This window comes from Mus caroli, unplaced genomic scaffold (genome assembly GCF_978045245.1).
Source record: "Mus caroli unplaced genomic scaffold, Mus_caroli_1 scaffold_7, whole genome shotgun sequence".
NCBI lineage: Eukaryota > Metazoa > Chordata > Mammalia > Rodentia > Muridae > Mus > Mus caroli.
This window is the reverse complement of record NW_028227262.1, coordinates 82,933,628-82,959,540: the sequence shown is the minus strand read 5'-3', so window position 1 is coordinate 82,959,540 and position 25,913 is coordinate 82,933,628. Positions and strand designations below refer to the sequence as shown.

The 25,913-nt window shown below is 41.1% G+C and overlaps 1 protein-coding gene across 3 annotated transcripts in view; it reads left to right on the top strand.

The window, feature by feature from the left end:
- The first annotated feature begins 1,612 nt into the window (after positions 1 to 1,612).
- The window catches only part of Prdm5 (PR/SET domain 5), a 180,333-nt gene continuing 156,032 nt past the window's right edge, over positions 1,613 to 25,913 (top strand). For 2 of the 3 annotated variants that reach the window (XM_021164998.2, XM_085840555.1), the window contains exons 1-2: positions 1,614 to 1,842; positions 19,025 to 19,108. In XM_021164998.2, coding sequence (XP_021020657.1) covers positions 1,750 to 1,842; positions 19,025 to 19,108 — 177 coding nt within the window. In that variant the 5' untranslated portion in view covers positions 1,614 to 1,749. Of the gene's footprint in view, positions 1,843 to 19,024; positions 19,109 to 25,913 lie in introns of all 3 variants that reach the window. The other variant, XM_021164996.3, reaches the window with a different exon arrangement.

Sequence of the window (25,913 nt, the reverse complement as noted above, 5' to 3'; positions counted from 1 at the left end):
ACATTAGTCCTGCCTTTTTGGTTAATTACAAATGCTTTCAAGTCACATCACTTCTGCAGGTTTTGAATTTATAAGTGAACTAGACTGTAGGTATAAACAGGACACATGTCTGCTCAGTTTTATCTTATAGATCCTTCTGGAGAAAGCAGTGCTTTGTCTTCTGTTGAACATAGTTGAATGAATTGACTTGGGCAACTGACCAGAGTATAACCATCTTAGTGTTTATCCTGATGTGTTAGCTAGCATGGAAAGGAAACACTGGAGACACTCAACAAAGAGAGGCAAGATGCATTTTGTTTCATGGGCTCAGAGGTTTCGTGGCTCAATCACTTTCATGTCACATGGCAACACAAAGGCACGTTACTGTAAAGGTAGAGAAAAGCTGCTCACCTTGGCATCCAGGAATCAGAGAAAGATGAAGAGGGACCTTAATATTCTTTAAGAGAATGCCCATTTAATGACTTACTTTATCCTATCAGGGCTCTATCTTTTAAGTTTTACCAGCTTCCAACAGTAGCATTGGATAATGAATATGTCTATGGATGAATCCATTGACTAGGCTAGAACATTCCTTATGCAATCACTTCCCAAAAGTATTCAACTCATGAGTTTTGGTGAGAAATTACCAAGGACTACATTACCGTCCTTTTAACAGCTACTCTGCTTTCTACTCTGATTTCTATTTTTCTGTGATAAAACATTCTGACCAAAAGGAACATGGGGAGGAAAGGACTTTTTGAGGGAGGGGACGGGGGAAGAGGCTTATGTTTCCCATCTTGGTCCATCATTGAAAAATGCCAGGGCCAAGAGCTCAAGGCAGGAACTTGGAAGCAGGGACCAGAACAAAACACTGCTTGTTCCCTGTGGCTTGCTCAGCTTGCCTTTTTAAAAGACAACCTAGGACCAAGTGACCCAGGGATGTCACCATCTACAATGTGCTAGGCTCTTCCACTCTAGTCATTAATCCAGAAAATGTTCCACAGACTTCCTACATTGCAATCTGATGGGGACATTTTCTCAATTTAAATTCCAGCTTCCCAGTAGGCTCAAGCTTGTGTCAAGTTAACAAAAAACCTAATCAGGATAACTGGTCTATTAAGGACTGATAACCCAGTCTTGTTGAATGGAATGCAAGGCCCAGGGTCTGACTTGAACAAATCTGGTAATAGGACTTGGTAGTCACAAGCCTTGTAAAGTAATAATCACTTTCCAGAAGGCTCCTCACCATATTACTTAAATACTTACATTCAATTCTTATCTTGAAATAGAGCAGACTCCTTGGCCTCTCCTTAGTTCAACCCTGGAACACTCAGCCAGTAAGACTCAAAGGTTTCCCAGACTTTATGGGTTGGTCTCGGCCGTGGTTAGGAAAAGGCTGTTTTGGAAACGCCAAGGCCTATTTCATTCTGCATCTGAGGAGATGCGGGAACCTCTGCCGAACGCAGAGATGGTGAGGAGGGTCGATGTGGCTACAGGCTCATCCTCATCTCGGAGCTGGAAGCTCCAAGGCCTGGGGTTTGAGACTTCCAGCCGGCGCCACAAACTTTGGGCCAATCAGCGCGGCCCGGTGGCCTGGGCTCCCCACTGCTCCGGCCGCGCCTGCCCCGGCCGAGGAGGGGCCTGGCCGCGGGGAGCCGAGGAGGGAGGTGGGGATTCTGGGAGCCGAGCTCATTTCCTCCTCCCGGCCGCCCCTGGCCCGCACCCCATCTCCACGTGCGGCGCCTCCGGAGCGCGGCCGAGCCACGGAGGATGCTGGGCATGTACGTACCAGACAGGTTCGCCCTGAAGTCGTCCCGGGTCCAGGACGGGATGGGGCTCTACACGGCCCGCCGCGTGCGCAAGGTGGGTGATCGGCCCGCCCAGGCCGCGCCACGTACCAGGGCCTGCGGGGAGAGCGGGCCTGTAGGGAGCGGGTGTCCGGCTGTCCTCCGCGGTTGTGGCGAGAGGCTCCCATGGGCTGCAGTCTCCCCCAGCCCAGCGCCGGGCGGCTCCTGAATTCTGAACAGTTGGCAACCTGGTCATACCCCTCACTGCTTGTGCAGATGGGCCCTGGCAGCTTGCAGCCCAGTGCAGGCCCGGGAGCCACAGAAGCAGGCCTTCCACATTGCCATCCTGGGGGTGATATCTGGATCTTCGGCCTATTTTCTTTGCGTTTTTGAATTTTATCCTGGCATTGGATCACCTTCCAGAACGGCACAGGCATGGGATCAAGTTAAGCACAGGTTTCCCAGTCAGTGAGATGACCCACTATAGATGTTGGTTATTCACTGGAGAGATGTAGAAGACAGGAAACCAGAGAGCTCCAAATCTTAAGTTATAACTTTAGAACATGGTGGCTTGAGTTATTGTGGGTTAGCAGCCTTGAAATAGAGGATTCAGGGCAGATGCATCTAGCATAAACAGATCCAAGGTTCACAGAGCACGGTCAATGCTTGGTACTTTGTCCATATATATCATTTGACTTTACCCCTCAGTACTCAGGGGAACCGACTTTTAGTTATCATTTAAGAGGTGAGCAGAGGAATGCTGCAGTTAACCTGCCGAGTTAACGATTTAAGCTTCAAATCCATGGTTTGTGAATGGAAAACATATGCTCTTTCTAAAACATTTTGTTATGGAACAACATGCTTTATAAACCTTGCCCCTGACACATTCCCAGCCTCTCCTCACTGTTCTGGTTTTGCCCTGTTAGCAGATACTTAGAAAAGCAGAGGTTCAGAGGGTAGTGTGTGAACTTAGCTCTGGGCTCACAACATGACCTACAAGAAGTTTCCATAGCTCAAGTGGTAAAAACAAAACAAAACAAAACAACAACAACAAAACAACCCACATATTAAATGTGGACAAACAAAACACAGGAGTTAATACTTCATTCCATTTAGTGATGAGTTGGATAGATATTGCCAAATGACGAAATGTCAAAATCAGCAGTCTTGCAAAGCCAAGTACCATCATCATCAAATGACTCCCATGTCCCATTGACATATGCTCCTGTTTAGGTCTTACAGCATGAGAAACTCCTAAACGGACTTTTCCTGGAGGTTTCTGGTGTAAATAATTAAGAATCATTTTGTGCTCACGAATAGTAGGACACCAGACAGCTGTCCAAAAGTAAGAATTACTGCTTAATCCTTCTTTTGCTTTACTCAGACCATTTTTTGGTAGTTGAGCAGTGCATTCTCTGTGACATTTTCATGTCCTTGTGTTGGGAGTACTCCTTGGTGTGGGCTGAAGCATCTGGAGCCATCCTACTGCAACATTGGTAGGCATTCATCTGCTGCTGCTGATATCACTTAAACAAACCAACAGATTTTCACCCAGATAACATCTAGCATGATGACCACACACAATATGGCTTACAGAAATCCAGCCTGTTTTTGACAGAGTTATTATTCCAAGATATTCAATCACAAGGTCATGGAGAGCTTCCCTGATGCCTGTACGCCAGCTTTTTCCTCCCCTGTACTCCAAGGACAAAGCTGAAGCCTCCCAGACTTGTGAGATGAAGCTGAGTGTTCTTACATGCCTCACCTATTTCACCACATCTCATCTCTTAATTATTTTCCAAGTCACCCATGTAAATATTTCCTGACTATCTTTCAAGAGGTCTGAGATGACAACAGCTGTGATTGGAGCTATGTTAAGGACCTCAATTAAAAAATCCTCACACTCTTCTAAGCAGATTGTGAGGTTTACCACTTTAGACCATGTGTTGCCAACAACAGATGTCATGGCATACTTTTATAGCAGGTGTGCTTATATAATTCATCTGTTTTACAAAGTGATTGAGGTTCAAGTTCTTTGTTGATTTTAAAATTCAGACACTAGAATCCAGAATGGGCTTGGGGAAATCTTCCAAGAACCCCAAGAAAATCTGTATCTGTAGTTTCTATAGGTTGTTTGGGATACTTTTTCTGAAGGCACCCCTTATTTCTCTAGATCCACTCCCTTTTGAAACATTTCCTTCAGTGGGGGCTCTGCAACTATATCTAGATAATCTGGACCATTGTATACAGAGCAATTTGAGTGACATTTCATCATGTCCTGGTCCTGTAAAGATGCACCCTTGCTCATCCTGTACTGGTTATGCTTTACTTTGTTTGCAGGAATCACTGACACGTGATTGTTTAACAAGGTAACAACAGTCCTGCATTAAAGCCTGGCTGTGTGCCTTTAACAAGGGGAAGTGAAAGTGTCTTTTGGACCAAATGTAAGACAGACTAGGATTTAATAGGTTACAAATAATGACATTTTAAAGAACATCACGGGTGATCTGTTCTACACATTATCATGGTGTGGGTGGCCGCACCAGAGATTTACAGCTGCCTCGGAAGTTCCCATGCCTTCCCCACTATCAGCTGTCAACTCCCTGTCTCTCAGACCAAGGAGACACTGCTCATGAAAAACTGTTAATGAAAATAAGTTTAATGCCCAGTTTGTAAAATAAAGAAGAAAAATGTAAAGGTAAGTTGAAAGTGTGAAGTTTGGAGGAAAATATATGATTAAAACAAAAAAACCAACCAGCCAGCCAGCCAAACAAACAAACAAACACAAAACCCAAAAGAGAAAAGCAGGCAGAGGAAAGATTACCATGTTAATACTGGAAGACCAGAATTTGTGTACTAATGTGTTTTGTTGATTGCTGTTGAAGGTGACCTCTCTAAATGGATTTTTATATTAGGGCTGAAACTCTGCCAGTAGATGTTTATTACATTTTCTGGTGGCTGATAGTAAGTCACTAATCTGGAAATAGAATCACTGCAGTGACACTGTCCCCCTGTTTGTACAGTCAGGTGTCACCATGGGGACCCAGTGAGGCCTTATGTTTCCTGCTGTGCTTACAGACTTTTAAAGATACATCAAAGATCCATTTAAACCGATGTTTTCACTGAAACTTTGTATTTTGCTTCTGTGTTGATAACAGAAGCAAACAGATTATTTTTTTTATAATTTAATATAGCTTGGCTAATGAAACATTTATGAAGCTATTGCAATTGTTAGGAACTATCCGTGTTAGGAGACAGAGGGTGAATGACAGATAGCGATTGTGGAGCTTTTCTCAGGTCTTACTGACGCCATACAGCAAAACCCTGCTTCCTAGGTGACACAGAACTGATGCTAGGGCAAGGTCTATCCACACTAAGGCAGTTCATCAGGTTTGAACTCAGGTCATTCCATGTAGGAGTTGGGCATCCTTCATGTAAAATCTGAAGTGCTCCAAAATGTGAAACTTTCTGTATGGCTATGTGATACCAGAAAGGGAACACAGGTCTGAATGTATGAAGTCACCTTCAGACTGTGTAAAGTGCTTATGAAACATGAATTCTCTATTTAGCACACATTTCTATATCTATCTGTCTGCATATCTATAGCTATAGAATACCCTCCCCTGAACTCTGGAATCCAGAACACTTGTTGTTTCATAGACCAGGTTAGGAATAGTTGGTTGGCTTATACTCTTATCAAAAAGGCATTTTCTCTGTAATCATTAAATGTTAAGTTTGTAAATGCACTCAAACACAAAGATTATTTTACTGTATTATTTTTATAATATATTAAAATATGCAATATATGAGAATATGTAAAATATAAATATATGCAATATATAATATATAAATTTATAGAAATTTAATATAATAATATATGATAATGTATTATTATTTATCTTTAAAATGGGACATTTCTAATTCAGCAGTAGTGTGAATAATTCCTCTAGTTTATCTACATTGGCTCTTGTTACTATAATTATTTTAGCAGTGAATTTTCTTTTTGTTTTTTTAACTAGGCCATGTTAACTGTGTAAAATAATGGGTTTTATTGTGGTATTTTCATGCATGGATGTCATGTACTTTGACTACACTCATCTCCTTTGTCCTCTGTTGACCCTTGTCTTTCCCCACTGATTTTCACTTTTCTAAATAAACCTGCTTTTATTTTGATGTCTTAGTTTTTTTTTTAATATAGACTTGGCATATGAAAGAACACATGTGATACTCATCTTTCAGGGCTTAGCTTGTTTCATATAGCACTATGGCCTCCAAATTCCATTGATTTGCCTACAGATTATATAATTTCAATATGCATGGCTGAATGAAAAACTCCATTGTGTGTGTATATGTGTATAATTAATTAATTAATATGTCAAATTTTCATCATTTGTGTCTCTTTCTATTAACATGCGGGCTGGTGCCATAACTTGGCTAGTATGAACAGGTCTTTTATGGTGATTGAAGATATTCCATAGTGAAGGTGTTCAATATTATTTCTTTATGGCATATTGCACACAGTCATTTAATCACTATATGCCAGGGTCTATCTTAGACACTTGACTAGACCAGTGAAGAAAATGAATGTTCTGGCTCTTGAGCAGCTTCATTATCCAGTAGGCAAATGTTATTGTATACTAGAACTTGATATATGCTATAGGAAAACAGTGGAAGTAGGGCTGGGTCTGGTTGGCTGGGACATAAGTGAGGAATGTTATAAATTAGGTATCCTAGCTAGTTTTCATTAAGGTGAGATTTGAACAATGGCATGAAGGATTGTAGGAAACAAAGCCAAATATATTTCCAGGGGAAGAAATTCTTGCTAGGGAACAAGTTAGTCTGAAATCCTGAGACAGGCAAACTTGCTTTGCCTGTTGGTTTCCAATGAGACTAGTATGGCATTCAGGAGTGAGCTAGGACAGATCTTCCAATACCTTAACAAAGGGAGAGTATTTGAAGTAGAGCCACATTTCCTAGAGCATTTTATGCAGCTGAAGACTGGAATTGATTCAAATGTATTGGAGACCTACTTGTAGAGGAGGGCTGTGTATTTATCAAGGATTACTCTGGCTGCAGCTTGGAGTATACACTGTCATGGGAAAACTGTAGAAACAGTGATTTACTAGGATTTTCTTGACTGTAACCGATGGGGGGCAATGAGATTCAGACTAAGTGACAGCTCTGACTGTATTTTGAAGGCAGAATATGGTAGAGTGAAAAAGAACAGGAAGAATAAGGGAAGTTTCCAGTGGCTTAGCCTGAGATCCTGAAAGGACTGAATTGTTAGTCAATAACTGAGATGAGGCATTTGTGTGGAGCAAGGTTGAAGAGATGGATGGTGAGTTAAGTAGCGTGAGTTCCATTTCAGGCTTGTTTATTTTTTTTATTAGGTATTTTCTTCATTTACATTTTCAGTGCTATCCCAAAAGTCCACCATACCCTCCCCCTACCCACTCCCACTTCTTGGCTCTGGTGCTCCCCTGTACTGAAGTATATAAAGTTTGCACGACCAATGGGCCTCTCTTTCCACAAATGGCCGACTAGGCCATCTTCTGATATATATGCAGCCAGAGACACGAGCTCCTGGGGTAGGAGGATGGTGGGGGCAGGGTACTGGTTAGTTCATATTGTTGTCCACCTAAAGGGTTGCAGATCCCTTTAGCTCCTTGGGTACTTTCTCTAGCTCCTCCATTGGGGGCCCTGTGATCCATCCAATAGCTGACTGTGAGCATCCACTTCTGTGTTTGCTAGGCCCTGGCATAGTCTCACAAGAGACAGCTATATCAGGGTCCTTTCAGCAAAATCTTGCTAGTGTATGCAATGGTGTCAGCGTTTGGAGGTTGATTATGGGATGGATCCCCAGATATGGCAGTCTCTAGATGGTCCATCCTTTCGTCTCAGCTCCAAACTTTGTCTCTGTAACTCTTTCCATGGGTGTTTTGTTCCTAATTCTAAGAAGGGGCAAAGTGTCCACAGTTTGGTCTTCCTTCTTCTTGAGTTTCATGTGTTTCGAATATTGTATCTTATATCTTGGGTATTCTAAGTTTCTGGGCTAATATCCACTTATCAGTGAGTACATATCATGTGAGTTCTTTTGTGATTGGGTTACCTCACTCAGGATGATGCCCTCCAGGTCCATCCATTTGCCTAGGAATTTCATAAATTCATTCTTTTTAATAGCTGAGTAGTACTCCATTGTGTAAATGTACCACATTTTCTGTATCCATTCCTCTGTTGAGGAATCTGGGTTCTTTCCAGCTTCTGGCTATTATAAATAAGGCTGCTTTGAACATAGTGGAGCATGTGTCCTTACCAGTTGGAACATCTTCTGGGTATATGCCCAGGAGAGGTATTGCGGGATCCTCTGGTAGTACTATGTCCAATTTTTTGAAGAACTGCCAGACTGATTTCCAGAGTGGTTGTACAAGCTTGCAATCCCACCAACAATGGAGGAGTGTTCCTCTTTCTCCACATCCTCACCAGCCATTCTGACTGGTGTGAGATGGAATCTCAGGGTTGTTTTGACTTGCATTTCCCTGATGATTAAGGATGCTGAACATTTTTTCGGGTGCTTCTCAGCCATTCCGTATTCCTCAGGTGAGAATTCTTTGTTTACCTCTGAGCCCCATTTTTAATGGGGTTATTTGATTTTCTGGAGTCCACCTTCTTGAGTTCTTGATACATATTGGATATAAGTCCCCTATCTGATTTAGGATAGGTAAAGATCCTTTCCCAATCTGTTGGTGGCCTTTTTTCCTTATTGACTGTGTCTTTTGCCTTACAGAAGCTTTGTAATTTTATGAGGTCCCATTTGTTGATTCTCGATCTTACAGCACAAGCCATTGCTGTTCTATTCAGGAATTTCTCCCTGTGCCCATATCTTCAAGGCTTTCCCCCACTTTCTCCTCTATAAGTTTCAGTGTCTCTGGTTTTATGTGGAGTTCCTTGATCCACTTAGACTTGACCTTAGTACAAGGAGATAGGAATGGATCAATTCGCATTCTTCTACATGTGAACAGCCAGTTGTGTCAGCACCATTTGTTGAAAATGCTATCTTTTTTTCCACTGGATGGTTTTAGCTCCCTTGTCAAAGATGAAGTGACCAATCCATTCCTATCTCCTTGTACTAAGGTCAAGTCTAAGTGGATCAAGGAACTTCACATAAAACCAGAGACACTGAAACTTATAGAGGAGAAAGTGGGGAAAAGCCTTGAAGATATGGGCACAGGGGAAAAATTCTTGAATAGAACAGCAATGGCTTGTGCTGTAAGATCGAGAATTGACAAGTGGGACCTCATGAAACTGCAAAGCTTCTGCAAGGCAAAAGACACCATCAATAAGACAAAAAAACCACCAACAGATTGGGAAAGGATCTTTACCTATCCTAAATCAGATAAGGGTCTAATATCCAATATATATAAGGAACTCAAGAAGGTGGACTCCAGAAAGTCAAATAACCCCATTAAAAAATGGGGCTCAGAATTGAACAAAGAATTCTCACCTGAAGAATACCAAATGGCAGAGAAGCACCTGAAAAAATGTTCAACATCCTTAATCATCAGGGAAATGCAAATCAAAACAACCCTGAGATTCCACCTCACACCAGTCAGAATGGCTAAGATCAAAAATTCAGGTGACAGCAGATGCTGGCGGGGATGTGGAGAAAGAGGAACACTCCTCCATTGTTGGTGGGATTGCAAGCTTGTACAACCACTCTGGAAATCAGTCTGGCGGTTCCTCAGAAAATTGGACATAGTACTACCGGAGGATCCAGCAATACCTCTTCTGGGCATATATCCAGAAGATGTCCCAACCGGTAAGAAGGACACATGCTCCACTATGTTCATAGCAGCCCTATTTATAATAGCCAGAAGCTGGAAAGAACCCAGATGTCCCTCAACAGAGGAATGGATACAGAAATTATGGTACATTTACACAATGGAGTACTACTCAGCTATTAAAAAGAATGAATTTATGAAATTCCTAGCCAAATGGATGGACCTGGAGGGCATCATCTTGAGTGAGGTAACACAATCACAAAGGAACTCACACAATATGTATTCACTGATAAGTGGATATTAGCCCAAAACTTAGGATACCCAAGATATAAGATACAATTTGCTAAACGCATGAAACTCAAGAAGAATGAAGACCAAAATGTGGACACTGTGCCCCTTCTTAGAATTGGGAACAAAACACCCAGGGAAGGAGTTACAGAGACAAAGTTCGGAGCTGTGATGAAAGGATGGACCATCTAGAGACTGCTGTATCCAGGGATCCATCCCATAATCAGCTTCTAAACGCTGACACCATTGCATACACTAGCAAGATTTTGCTGAAAGGACCCAAAGATAGCTGTCTCTTGTGAGACTATGCAGGGGCCTAGCAAACACAGGAGTGGATGCTCACAGTCAGCTATTGGATGGATCACAGGGCTCCCAATGGAGAAGCTAGAGAAAGTACCCAAGGAGCTAAAGGGATCTGCAACCCTATAGTTGGAACAACATGATGAACTAACCAGTACCCCGGAGCTCTTGTCTCTAGCTGCATATGTATCGAAAGATGGCCTAGTCGGCCATCACTGGAAAGAGAGGCCCATTGGACTTGCAAACTTTATATGCCCCAATATAGGGGAATGCCAGGGCCAAAAGAATGGGAATGGGAGGGTAGGGAAGTGGGGGGCGGTATGGGGGACTTTTGGGATAGCATTGGAAATGTAATTGAGGAAAATATGTAATAAAAAAAAACAGTGAAAAAAAAAAAAGAAAGTAACATTGGAAATGTAAATGAGGAAAATACCTAATAAAAAAATTAATAAAAAAAAAAAAGATGAAGTGACCATAGGTGTGTGGGTTCATTTCTGGGTCTTCAATTCTATTTTATTGGTCTACTTGTCTGTTGCTATACCAGTACCATGCAGTTTTTATCACAATTGCTCTGTAGTACAGCTTTAGGTCCGGCATGGTGATTCCACCAGAGGTTCTTTTATCCTTGAGAAGAGTTTTTGCTATCCTAGGGTTTCTGTTATTCCAGATGAATTTGCAGATTGCCCTTTCTAATTTTTTGAAGAATTGAGTTGGAATTTTGATGGGGATTGCATTGAATCTGTAGATTGCTTTTGGCAAGATAGCCGTTTTTACTATATTGATACTGCCAATCCATGAGCATGGGAGATCTTTCCATCTTCTGAGATCTTCTTTAATTTCTTTCTTCAGAGACTTGAAGTTCTTATCATTCAGATCTTTCACTTCCTTAGTTAGAGTCACACCAAGGTATTTTATATTATTTGTGACTATTGAGAAGGGTGTTGTTTCCCTAATTTCTTTCCCAGACTGTTTATCCTTTGTGTAGAGAAAGGCCATTGATTTGTTTGAGTTAATTTTATATCCAGCTACTTCACTGAAGCTGTTTATCAGGTTTAGGAGATGTCTGTTAGGTAAGTGTGACATGTCAGAGGCATTGAGATGAAAATATACTCCCCCTGTTCTCCCTTTTAGAACAATAAAAGACAAAAAGGGTCATTGTTATTTACTGTGCTAGTTACTTTTTTGTGAGAAAACATCATGTGCAGTAGTGACTTATGGAAGGAATTTATTTTGGTTTATAGTTCCAAAGATAGAGTTCATAATGGTATAGGCAGCCAGAGCAGTACACTTTGAGATACACACAGGAGGCAGAGAAAGTAAACTGTAAGTGGAATAAGATTATATATTCTCAAAGCTTACCCTCAGTGATGGATTTCTCATAGCAAAGTTACACCTCCTAAAGGTTCCACAGCCTCCTCTAACATTGCCACTAGCTGGGTAACGTGAGCTCAAATACACGAGTCTATGGGTGATATTGTTCCTTCAAACTATCACATTTGACTTTTTGGCACCTATAGGCTCATGGCCATCTCATGATGCAAAATGGATTCAATTGATTGTCAAATTTCCCATAGTCTCAAACAGTCTCAACATGTTCAAAAGTTCAAAGCCTAAAGATTCTCTGAAACTCAAAGCAAACTCTGAACTGTGGATCCCTGTTAAATTTAAAAAAAAAAGAAGTTATTTATTTCCAGTATATACTGACAGAAAGAATAATGAAGGTATAGTGAGGAAATACTGGAGTAAAGTAAGACCAAAATTCAGGAGAGCAAATATCAAATGCTGTAGCTCTAACTCCACTGTCTAAGACTTTGGTTTTAAAGGTGTTAGATGGCTCTATCCCTTCCAGCTTTGCTGCCTGCCACATGCATCTTTTCTTGTGCTTGTTCCACTGAAACTCAGGCTTAGCCTTCATGTCTTTATGTAATGTCATCTTACGGCCTCCTGGGTTCTGAGAGCCTTCTTGAAAGGACTCTGACCCTGTCTAGACTCTGACCTAGTCTCAACAGCTCTGTTAAACCATAGAGGTCGAATCTCTAATCCCTTCCTCTTGCATTTTTCATGTCTACCAAGACATTTCCTCATAAACAATAAGCTATTTTCCTATAGATAACAATGCCATGTTATCTCTACTTGGGATGGACATTGGCTCCCTCAAACTTTACATTAGTGGTAGGTTTTGCATGTTATAGCAGTTTCTGGGTACATTAAACCTCTTAGGCTTTCTCTTTTCATAGATTATACATTCAACTGCATGGGATCTTGCCCAGTGGGCACCTTCCTTTTGATCTAGTGCAGAGCAGGCTTCTCCTTAATGGTACTAATCTCTTTTAACCTGCACAGCCTCTTCTCCAGCATATGTCTAGGGTAAAGCATTAATCTTCCTAGTGCTAATTTTTTCTCTACAATCTATATTTGGTATTCTTCTTCCCCACTTGCTCCTTTTCATTGTAGATGTGCACCAGAGTGATCAGTAATAAACATGCCACAGACTAATCATCATACTGTCTGGAAATGGCTTCCACCAAAGAAATAATCCTTTTAAATTTAGCCCTGTTTAAGTTCTTAGGGCGTGGGAAAAGGCAGTCATATTTTTTACTAAAATATTAGGACTGGCCTCCAGTGAAGCTGCTAATACATGATTCTGAGATTTCATGAGCCAGGCCACTACTGTACGCATGACTCTAGTACCATCATCTTCCTCTGTTACTGAAAAAGCATACAACTGCCATTCCAGTACTCAGTTCCAGAGATTTTAATCCTAGTTCAATTTACTTAATGGATTTTTACAGTTTTTCTTATTAAACTGTGTGTGTCATTTCCCCTTTGAATCTGTGTATAGAAGTTGTTGTTCTTTTACCTTGGATGGTTTAAATGACTCTCAATGTTTTTTATTTGTTTTTCTACTTGGTGGATATTTTATCAAGTCTCATTTGATTGTTTATATGGATTGATGCTGTTTTATAGATGACATTTTAATTTAACTGGAAATCTTGCCAGGTCTCTTGGTTTGTCTCTAAAGCGCAGAGAGTTATTAGAGAGTGTCTAGGCTCTAATACCACCTTTGCTGAATTACTCTTAAGTCACCAAGAGTGAGTGATTCTGATGACACCTGGTATGGGAGTAACTTGATGCTACTTAATGTAGGTATGAGAGATTCCAAGGTCACCTGACACAACTTGAGTACCTCTGAGATTACCTAGCCTGTTACTCCCTCTGGGAATGAATGGGACCATTTGATCTACAGAGGCAGATTTATCTTCGGCTTTAGAAAACCATCTGCCAAATCACTGTCTTTCAACCTCCTTTTTAATATCCTCCAAACTATCTAGGTTGGAGCTGTCCTTCATCTATTCTCCATAAATCTCATTCTTGCCTCTTTGTTTTCCTTTGAGATATGACTATAATTTGATTCTTGTTTCTTCCTGTGTTTCAATAAATTTTCTAAAAATATACACTGTGAAGTCATCTTTTTAATTATTAAAAGTTTTCATTAATGATGATGGGGAGATGACTGAGTGGATAAAACACTAGAGAAGTCGATTTTAGATTTCCAGGGTCAACCTAAAATAGCTGGGGTCTTTGCAGTTTACCTCTAATCCAGAGTTCAGGAGATGGGGGTAGGGGATTAATCGAGCAAGCAGCTCGCTGCACTAGCCAAATTGGTGAGCTCTGAGTTTGGTAAGGAACCCTAAGTAAATGTGATGTAAAGTGATTGAGGAAGACATCTGTTGTCAACCTCTGACCTTCACAGACATGACCACACATGTGTAGTCTTACATAATTATACCTACACACATGGGAAAGTGCATACATACATATTCCTACACCACAAACCCATATACATTCTTAATTAGAAAATTAATTTAAAAAAATAAAAAAATCTTCTGAGGTGTTGTATTTTGATGTCTCTAAGTTCCATTAGACAATTCATGCATTCTTGTTTAATTATAGTTGGTTTTCTTGTTTGTTGTGCTGTGCTGTGCAAATATTGGGTCTATCACTATCTGTATTTCCAGCCCTTGGTATTCTTACAATCAGGGACTCCATCTGCCAAAGGAATTTGTCTGTCTTTCTCTGACCCCACTGAGTTGAGGTTCATTTTTCACTTTGATTTCACTCTCTCTGGTGGGTATTTGTGGCCAAGTCAATCCTGCAGGTGACATTAGGCTGCTAAGTGGATTAGTCAACTTTTTGGGCTTCATGCACTTTTCTGCACATCAAGGGACAATGCCTTACCCATTTCTGGCTTTGAAGTTCTTTTCCTAACTCTTTAATTTTCAGTGGCTGTCTCAGGCCTTCCTACTATCTCTCTTCCTGTTCATTAGCTTCATGCTGGTTCTTTCTGTCTCTAGACCTTACAGTTATGCAGTTTCTCACAGATGCTAGTAGCAGTTGTTTGCTGAGAAAATCAGGTATCTAAAAAAGTAGGTTGGAGAGGAAATATGTTGCTTTCTGGTGTATTTCTCTGTATATTTATGTCTATGTCTATCGAGCCATGTCTGCCTGCCTGTATATTTATATATGCTTGTATCTATTCTCTCTCTCTCTCTCTCTCTTATGTCTATGTCTATCTAGCCATGTCTGCCTGCCTGTATATTTATATATGCTTGTATCTATTCTCTCTCTCTCTCTCTCTCTCTCTCTCTATCTCTCTCTCTCTCTCTCTCTCTCTCACACACACACACACACACACACACACACTCACTCTCTCTCTCTCTCTTGCTCTCCTATTCCATCTTCCTAACTCTGTACTGCTTTTCTTTGTATTTTATGTTATACATTTACATAGGGCACCATTGCATTTCTGCACTGATGCCTGCCATAGCAATTGTGGCTAGTAGACACAACTACATTCCAGGTGGGGAGAAATAGCAAGCACATGGCATATATTTCGTAGTTGGCCTCATTTAAGGACTTCTGAGGTAGTCCCACGTGATGTTTCCATTCAGGTCATTAGTTCTCTCATCAGGATAAATTCAGATTTTTACCTGGTTACATTGAGATTCATAACAAGGCCAAAGTTATAAAAGTAAGGTGAATTGATATAGGCAGGCAATTAGACTCTGCCTTAACATTCATGGCAAGGAGAAAAGATTGGGTGATCTTCACACGAAACTCGTTGGAAATACATTTATTTGGAGGAGACCTAATTATATTGCAAGAGCATATGTATGCACAGTACCTTAACAGTGAGACATAGTCATGTTCTACAGGAGACTTCTCTAACAATGGAAAAAAACAAGAAGAAAATGGTAAAGCAATACCATTTCTGCTCTCAATGAGATTTGTAGGTCTTTTATTTTGAAAACTAAAGCCAATCATGATCAAGTCTATTCTGAAGGCTTTAAGATAACTGCTTGAAATATAAGAATTGCTTTCATATTATTAATTACTAGCTATAGATGTTTAGTATACTAACACACAGTTGCATAAATTATTTGTAATGAGTTGTATGCAAATTGATTATTTTGTAGGTTGAAAATGGTCAGATATCGGCGATTTTGTGGGATTCAACACAGAGGAAAAACAGTTATGTCATTGTGGGTTTGCACCACTAGTTTTCCTTTTCGAAGTAAACCCAACCAGATTTAAAGTCATGAATGATGGAAAGGCTTCTATTTAAGTTAGGCTGTACAGGAAGTTAAAAAAAATCAATTTTAAGAAAATGCTGTTTGTACATTGGGGACAGCAGTGAACAAAGGTTGGAAAACTGGGGAGTTCATAGAGCCCTGCCTGAGGAGACTGTTCCGTAAGTCAGTGGAGTGCAGTCTCCAGCTAAAGGCAAAGCCAGCAAATCCGTGGTCTGTTGTAAATATCTGCCGTGTTTCTACTATATGGTGGACAGTTCAGAGTTGGTGCTCTACAATTTCATAATCGTGCAGCTCACACAACTACCTTATCTAATCTAATCATCACGATGAGCTCACTGGGGTGCTTGTGCAAAGGTCAGTTGGAACTGACAGTTTTAAAGAGACCAGTCACTGTCAGTTGGCTTCCTTCTGGGGCCATAACCACAAGACATATTGCAGGCCACATGACCAGGTTGCCAAAGGGAGGGATCTACAAGGTTACACCCCAATGTGATGCAAAGACCTTTCACTGGGTACCATCTTTCTCCTTCTCCTCCTCCTCCTCCTCCTCCTCTTTCTTCCTCCTCCTCCTCCTCCTGCTCCCCCTCCCCCTCCTCATCGTGTCGTTGTCATTGTAGTCTTGTCAACCCAGTCTCTTTGTCATGAGAACACATGGTCTGTTCTCTTCTTAAGATATAATCTCACTATGTAGTCTGGTTTGTTTGTGCCTCAGTGAGTTTACTAGGCTGGACTTGAACCTGGGGCATTCCTTCTTCCTCTGCCTACTGAGAGCCATGGCTGAGATGACAGACATGGACCACCATTCCTGGTCAGAGGGATGGTTAGTTTTTGAGAAGTGCATCTCTGGAGCTGTGTGCCTGTCTGAAGGGTGCATGAAGTGGAGTACCTTCTTATTTCAGCATGAAGTGGACCAGAAGGAATGCTCAGACTTCCATGACTCCAAAACATGTTTTCTTAGGATCAGACTAGGGCCTTTGCATGGCTGCAGTCAGCAATCCTCAGTTTCCTCAACCTTGTTTAGGTTATTCGGAATGTGTTGTTCAATCCTCAGGTCCCCCATGGTGAAAGGAAAGTAGTCAGTCCTCTGACCATCACTTGCGTCTTGTGCTGTGCATGTGCGTGTGTAAAGTTAACAAGTAAATGAATGAAACTTTACAAGTGATAAAGGAACAGTCTTGGCTCTGCACCATTTGTGGCTCTCCAGGATGTGTCTTCTTCATGTGGAAGTTACAGGGCTTAATTTATCATTTGTAGTTCTTTTTAGCTATGTTAAATTTTAATATTCCCAGCAGTTTAAAGTGTTTATTAAATAATTCTTAAATTATTTAATTTCCTTTCGACATTGAGTAGAGTTATTTTCCCAGTAGCAAAGTTAATCAATAATCCCCTCTTAGGTTTTAATCCTTTTATATATCTCTACTCCCACACAAAGGGAAGATTCTCCTGGAAAATAGTTAGATAGATCAGAAGGAAGGACCCCATAGCACGAGTGACTGTTGGCTCACTGCATACTGTACCACAGAATTTCTGGTAAATGGGACCCACTAATGATGACTCCTCTGGCTGTCTTTTGAAACAGCACCAGGGCTAGGGGTGTACCATGGATAAAAGCCTGGGTTCAGCCCCCTCTACTGTCTAAAACTGGATTTGGAAGCCCACTTGTGTAACTTCACCACAGGAGTGCAAGAGGGTGAGAATCTCAGCAGCTCATTGCCATCTTCAGCTATATATGGGTTTGGAGGCCAGCCTGAGGCATGGACAAAACACAAACAAACAAACAAACAAACATGGAATTGGAGGCCTGTCTGGAAAAAAAACCACACCTCAACACTGCCACAATTTCCTCACTTCCTCCCCCCCCACCCCCCCACTAACACATACTTTGAGTAGGAGGCTAACCTGGGATACATGAGGTCACACTTCAAAACACATACACACACATGAACAAATAGAAGAGTCCCTTACTATTAAATATGGCCTTGTAAGTCCCCACACCTTTAGATGCCATTCCTCACAGCTGGCACAGCAGAGTCTATCTGGTTCTGAGTCTATCTGCTGCTTCCTCTTGCAGGATGTCCTGGCTGCACACTTGGCAAGAAAGGATGAAGCAGAGGGTGGAACAATGGATGAGTCAGCAGGATCTCAGTTCTCTCTGGCTGGGAGTGTGGGAGTCGGGTATGGGGGAGTAGACTTCATTTTGTGATCTTTACTGGAGTAAATAAGGGCTGTATAAACCTTAGAGAATGGGAAGGGATATCTCTTATGGTAAATATACATTGGCTGAGGCTTAAGGTACTAGGAATGTCTCATTTGCATGGAGAGGTACTCTAGGTGTTTGCCAGACAGGAAAGGAAGATGAACCTGTAATTTCTCCAAGGACTATCTGACATACCTTAGGTCAGGCTCCCCAGATAAGGTCAGGCAGAGAAGAGGAAGCTCTGCTGGGAAAGGGCTCCATATTGTGCTAAACTTGTGGGAGCTGTCCAGACATGGTAGACTATGACTTTAATAGCAGAATCTTCCAACAGTCTACACCTCACAGTTGATAGCCACAGAGTCTACACCTCACAGTGGACAGATCAGGAATGCATATCTATCCATGTGATCTTTTCCTTGCGGTTTATAGGACCTTTGGTCTCCACAGAGTCCTTGTCAGAATTTTGTCCCCCACCCTTTATTTCCAGATATCAATTTTAATGAAATCTAAGATTCAGTATTTGAAATGACAGGCCCAGTGATTCTCATGTAGTGGGCTTCAAAGCGCACGTTTTGAGATTTGCATAGATCAAGAATGAGCATCAGGCTGCTGGAAAGATTGGCAGGCAATTTTAAATCGTATTTATGAATAACCTTCTTCTGAAACTGGTAAGCATACTTCTTTCATTTGCAAATAGGGATGCATTTAGGATCTTTATGGGAACCAGGTGATGTTCTGGCTGGTGGGCTTGTCTCTCACGTCAGCCATAACTTGTGCTTTTCATTTGAAAGCCCCTGCCAGAGGTTGTGAGGAGGATGGAAACAGAGCGCAGCCTTCAGAACTTGTCAGAATTTGAAAGTGGAGCAGTTTAACCCTTTTATGTTGGCTTCTGTGTTGTGGGTTGAAGCTTTTAGACTGAAACAGATTAAGCTGTACTTTAAAAAATATGGAAACATCTTGTGTTACTATTGTAGCTCATATTAAATAAATAATATTTAAAAATGAAGATGTGGATGAAATAAATTTGAAATAGATGAACTGGTTTAATTTCATAGCTGATTATTACATTGATTCTTTTTCAATGTAATCATTGCTATACAGGGTGAAAAATTTGGACCTTTCGCTGGGGAGAAGCGAATGCCTGAAGACTTGGATGAAAATATGGACTACAGACTGATGTGGGAGGTAAGGGTGCCCAATTACACACGAGGAGTGTGCTCCTTTTTTTTTTTTATGATACTGAGGGTGTAAGGCCATTGAATCAGTACTAGCTCCAGTCCCATTTTAGGTACTGAAAATTCTTACTGTTTTTAAGGATTTTTTTTTTAAATTTTGTGTGTGTGGGTGTGTTTCGGTGTGTGTGTGCATGTAATTGAAGGTGGATGTTGAGTCCAGAAGAGAGTATGAAATCCTCCTGCCTGACCTGTGGTAGAGCAGCCTTGGCATTTTGCTGTGGAGCCATCTTTCCTGACCAGGAATGTCTTCATTTTGTAGTACAGCATTAACAATATTAGACTGATGAAATAGTCTGCTATAAAATCCTTTGAAAGCTCTGAAATTTAAATATTGTCATCGGAAATGATATTTTCTGTGTTGAAGGTTTATATTTCAAAGTAAACTTGCAATTGAATTTAAAATTGCATTTTTGTAAATGAAATTGCGCTTCCCTTTTAGCCTTTATTCTCTATTACGGTTCTAATCGTATAGCAGTAACTTTGCATTAGTTGTTCAACCCAAACTTCAAAGTTAAACTGTACTTATCTTTAGGATGTACATGTTAGTAATTAAGATGTGGTAAACTGTCTTTACCATATGAAGTTTCTCTTCTGTGGGATTTGCATATGTGAGTGTGTGTTATTTATCATACAGATTTCACATTCTAGTTGTAATTACTTTTGTGGCCTCTAGTTGTTAGAACTGGGGCCTGAATATCAGGACAAGGGAATCAGTGTCATGGAGACAGTTGAAAGGGGTATTTGAAGATGCCAGCAGCAAGAATTCCATTAGTTGGGCAGGAGATGAGGCATGTGTAGATGGCTTGAAAGTTATAAGTCAGAAAATGTATTTTTGTTTTGTAGGCTTACTTTTTCAACAGGATCTCATGAATCCCAGGCTGGCTTAGAACATATTAAAAGAGACTTATTTCATAGTTTACATCATGCAGTCATGGGACGTAAATGTGTAGATGTGGTTTGATGAGAATGTCACCCATAGGACCAGATGTTTGACTATTTGGTCCCCAGTTGGTGCTACTGTTTGGGTAGGTTCCTTGCTGGAGGAAGTGTGTCATTTGGTGTGGGCTTTGAGGTTTTAAAAGCTATAGCCATTTCCAGTTCACTCTCTTTGCACTCTGTTTGCTGTTCCAGTGTCTGTGTCTGCCATCTGCTGCCAACATTTCCTGCCATGGTGAACCCTTTTTCCTCTGGAACTGAAAGCCCCGCTAAACACTTCCTTCTGCAAATTGCTTTGGTCACGGTGTGATAGCACAGCAATAGAATAGTGACTAACATAGAGGTGAGGTCCATGGGCTCGAAGCTCAGATGAAGGCTAATGCTGAAGTCTTTAGGCAGATCTGCTTTTGGAAACCTGAGATTCTTCTCTTAAACAAATAGACCAGTTAAGTAAGAGTTCCACTCTAAGTAATCTCTCTGATTTAAAGTGAACTTATTGTACAGAATGTCACGTTAGGGTTTGGTTCATTCACTTAATATGGCAACTTAGCTGGCTGACATATAAATTTATCACAGCATGTTGTCTGCAAGCAAAACATACATATAAGCATCCCACTGTTACTGACACTGTTGGTGAGGAATGCAGTTAAATGAAAAAAGGATTCCAAAAGGTTTTTGCAACACAAGAGTGGGGAGCAAAACCTAGCAACAGCCTACACTGTAATTCAAGTGGAAAATGTTATTAATACTGTCTTATTTTAGCATGCTGTTTTAATTGCTTATTTTTATGAACCTAAAATGTTTTTATGGCTTATAACATGTTTCTGTAGGGTCTTAATTTTCTCAGCAGTTCATTCTTTTGCCATAAGGTTTTCAGAAATTAAATGTGACAAATGAACTCCTTCCCCCCCCCCTCCAAAAAAAAAAAAAAAACCTCACACAATATTGAACAAGTTGCTAATGGCTTTTGATGTTTTTTGTTTGGAAACTTTAGTAATAAAACAATGCTTTATACCGGTAGGGCATTTTTAAGCTGATAGGGACTAATTTTACTCAGAAAAGAAAATTTTGAGAAGCTAATGTAAGGTCCATGATTGCTGAAGAATGACACCCTGGACTCAAATAGTATGTAAATACAGAGTGTTTTATTCCACAGAAGCCCAGCATCCTGGGGTTTCCCATTACCAAGACAGACAAGCAAGTCAGCTTAAAGGCCTGATTTAAAGCGTACTAGGAGAATCTGTGGTAGGTGACCTTCATCTTACTCCATCTCTCGGAGCATTCCTTTACTGGGGCATGAAGGTTGGAAACTGAGGTCTGGAAACTGTTGCTGAGGAAGTCTGGAAAGTGCTGCTGACCCATTGTTCTTGCCTTGGGCCAGGTGTGGGGCAGCTTCTGAGGCCTGGGCTTGCCTGGGCTTGCCCAGTCCTGAACTTCCCATTTGAAGCATGTCATGGAGTCAGTCTCGCCATCTCACTAAGTGTATGCTTCTGTTTATATATGGTATTTTGGCAGCAGTTCGTTGGCTCCTATGGCCCTTCAATGCCTTCACTATTTTAGTTTCACACAGTAGCATCTCCACGGTTCTTACTCTGCTGCTCACAGAACTTTATGTACTTTTATTCTTGGTGATGTTAGAGTCCCATGATGACTGGTGTATTATCTTTATTTTACTTTGTACCTAATATTAATGCTTTGAATGAGTTACAGTTTGTAAGGTCTAGAGGATACAACTACCTCTTTCAAGCTTAACCCTTCTCCTAGGATATTTGCTCTATTTAGTCCTTGCTTTCCCTCTCTATGTCCTTTCTTTCCCTTCGTTTCCTTCCCTTCTCTCTTTATTATTATTAATTTATTTGTTGACAGTTTTTGTTCCTCAACTCTCATTTATTCCCCTTCTAAAGGTGTTCTCCCTTCTCCCTCCAAGTTCCCATTCCACCTTTGTTAAAGTTTGGTCTGTTGCTATGTATTGTAATGCTAAATTCTATACTTCAAGGTATTGGCCTAGGAGCAGCTTTTAGTGTTTACAAGCTTTTGTTGTGCAAACGTTGTTCCTTGATTTAAAACTATTGTTAAATAACATTGGCTACAGCCAATTGTTGGAGGGATTAGCAGTAGTGAACCTGAAGGGAGAAGGAAGAACTAGAGAGGGAGGAAGCTGCAATCAGGGGAGAGGAACCATGAGGTCATGGCCAAGAGAAACAGCAAGTATCTGGGGTACACCTCTTGGGTGGTAGCCAGGCCTGCAGTTCCAGGAGTAGATTAGGTGTGACCCTTTAGTAATTGTCAAAGCCAAATAAAATAACCATAGTCTGAGTCTCACTTATTTGTAAGCTAGTCAGGGACAAGCTTGAATAGATTGTAATACGTACCTTCATATGTTTACCCATGGCTGCCTGTGTGGGAATGGGTCTTGGAACTATGCACTAAATAGCTAGCCAGTGGCTATATCACCCACACAATGACTTCTCTTACCTGATAGGTCTTACCAACTATTCACTCTTCCAGATAAGCATGAGCCCATGCTCCTTTCTCCTATATATCACTGAATTTTGATGGGCTGTCTTGTGCAAACTCTATGCACTGTAGCTGCTGTGAATTCATGACTTCCACAGCCTTGACATACCCCTAGGGCAGAGCTTCATTGCCCATTTCCCATCGGCTATATTCTCTCTGCTCCCTTTTACTGATGTGCCTTGGGAAACTGATTTACATATCCCATATAAGGCTGAATATTCTGCAGTCATTTCTTTTTAGCTGTCTTGCACGCCACAAATCTCTGCATTAACTGCTGTTCACTGCAAATACAAGTGTATTTGATTGAGCCTGGGATCTTCGTTAGTGTAAGGCATAAATCTAAGTATTTAGAAGGTATCTTGACATGTCCATTTAGTAAACAAAAGAAGTAGTTTCACCTCTAGTGCATGTAATCTCCCCAAATCTGAGTCTTTGACTGGCTCCATAGTACTGGTGTTGAATTACTTCCTGTGGAGCAGGCCACTGATCCAATCAGAAGTCAGTTGGTTATACCCGTAACAGGTATGCCACTATAATATCAATAGGCCCGGTTTGTTTGGGAAGTTGGTATTACAGTATACTATGCTCAGAGCCGAGAAAGACCATCGCTACTTTTTTCCTAATGGCCAGCACAGCAACTGCTGTCACCATGAAGCCTAACCAGCTGCAAGGAAGCTGCTAGTATAATTCCAGACTTGTTTGCTGTATTTTGTAACCAACATGGATGTGTCTTTATCAGCAGGCTCTTTTGGGAACCCATGAGACTTTCTCTCCAATAACTCATGTGGAGGTATCCCACACATGACACTGGGATTAATAACACATGGCTTCTGAGATTGGCCTTATGTAGGCATGGATGGTACCCTGTTCAAACTCCACCTTTTCCCTTCCCTCCCCTCTCCTCCTTCTATTCTTCTTGTGTCTTTTCTTTTTTTCCCTTCTCTTCCCTCCTTTCCCTGACCCTCCCCTTCTCTTCCTTCTTATGTATTCTTCTCCCCTCCCATCTTTTCCTCTCCTTCATCTGATATTCATTTATTGTCAGCTGGTTTCTGTATTGTCCAGTTGTGCGGTTGGCAGAGGGAATCAAGTTTGTCAGTGGTCAGTCTTCTGAGGGAATATTAAAAAACAAAACAAGCAATCAAACAAAAATACAGAGAACACCTTTGGAGTGCATAGATTTCTTGATCTCTCTGGTCTAATCCTCCCCATTATTATGGTACATAAGCTGCTTCATAGTGTGCTGTTATCCTTGGTTAGACCCCTTTACTCATTTAGTGTTGGCAGCACCAGGATCCAGAAAGAGCAGAGAGAAAGGAGAATGACTAGCCTTCCAATTGGGTCCTTCCAGCAACTCTTAATTATTTTCAAAGGAGGTAACAATACCTTGCTCTGGTGGTCAAATCAACCAGTTATTGAGAATATGTCTAATATGCCCTCTCTCTCCATCATTTACAACTGTGCTGTTCCTCAATGAATAATCCTACTCATGTTGTAGCTATTCCACATGAGACAGGTGCTGGTGATAGTATCTGAAAACAATGCCCTAACAAGACAGCCTGAGGCACAGTTCTTCCCCAGTTCATATTTGTATTGTGTTTATGGTGACAGTGATTCTCCTGGCCAAGCCAGGAGCTCCTGATGGCCACTTTATATGAAAGCATTGGAGGCATTAGCCACTGTGCCTATTGATGCATGTCAGCTTCTGGCAGCATGGTCAGGTCACAGAGGGATCGTGTGAGCTATTGGGAGTGCTGCCATGGCTGGGAGCTCTTCCTCCCTTTCATGATGCCACTGCTTCTGAGCATTTCATAGAATGTCAGCGTTATCATGTACTCACCATGGGGATTTGAACTTCTGTCTGTCTGTAATGCTTTTTGATAACTTCAGATTTATACTCTTATTTTGTGGTTCTGTTTACCGCTTCTTCCCTTGGGGTGTCCAGGCATTGCTGTACACCAGGTGGGGAAGGATGTATCAAAGTCGGGAACTAGGGGGGTTAGCAGAGGACAGACAGTGAAACAGCTCTCTCAGATGGTATTCAACAAAACAGCTTGTGTTCTTTATTCAAGCTGAAAAGGGACTGTATAAACCTTGGAAAATGGGAAGGGGTTCTTCTTAGGGTGAAATTTCATTGGCAGAGGCTTAAGATACAGAGGATTCCTCATCAGAATGGCAAGGCATTCGCAGAAGTTGAACCTGTAATTTCCTAAGAATTTTGTGCTGAGGAGGTGAGTCCTCCTATTTGCTCTCAGCTCAGGGGAGATGTGGGGACATGGGAGACTATAACCTCTAAATAACAGCATCTCCCACATTATTTTAAAATCTATCTCCAGGAGGATGATGCATTTCCTAGGCTTTAGACCAGCCATGTGACCTAAGATTGGAGCCAGTGCATCACTACAGATGTTTCCCGTGAACGATTTGGTGGTATGTGCCCAGTTGTCTATCATGTAGTCGTCTCTCCACTTAATTAGGAGCCCCTTTTCCAGGTGGTTTTGAGTTAGAACTACATTTCCTTCTATTTTATTTTCTTAGACTCACCTTTAAGACTAAAATACGTCCATGTAGTCTTGCCAAAACTCCCAGAAATGCTTTGTTTTGAACCCTCCATCATTCAGTCCTATGATACTTAGATATTTCACCTCACAGTTCAGTCATCTCTCTCTAGCACATACCTTGACACAAGGGTCATTTGCCCTTGACCATTTGCAGATGTTTTGAAGTAGGCACTGTAGTATCTCCTGTGTGAATCTTTCATATAGGTATTCTCTGCAGGCTATGGGTTTCCCTTCCTTTCAAAAAAAAAAAAAAAAAAAGAAAAAAGAAAAGAAAAAAGGAACAAGAAAAGAAAAAAATCTAGTTCTGCCTCATTTTGTGTCAAAATGATTCTGTTATGTCAAAGTGTTATTAAAACTTGGTATTTGGTTCTAACTCTTCCAGTAGCACCATTTCCTCTCAAGCTTTGCCTCTGTGCTGAGATGACAGAGGTCTCAGAGTGTCCCTTTCTTCTCACTGCCCTTGATCGATATGCTCGTTGTTTGCCCTTCAGCTGTTGAACAACTCACAGTACAGCTGAGTGTCCAGTGGTGATTCCATCTGCACAGAGCAGATGTCATGTCCAGATCTATAACTTTTGGTGGCCCCTCTTGAGAAGGAACCCATTGTATAGACAATTAAGAACTCATGTTCAGATTCTCTAAGAATCAAGTAAAAACTGGATTTCAATGAAATATCCAAAGTTTAGTGTTATTACCATGAAAAAAAAACTCTTTTACTTAGATTCAGATCAATTTTTTTGTTAT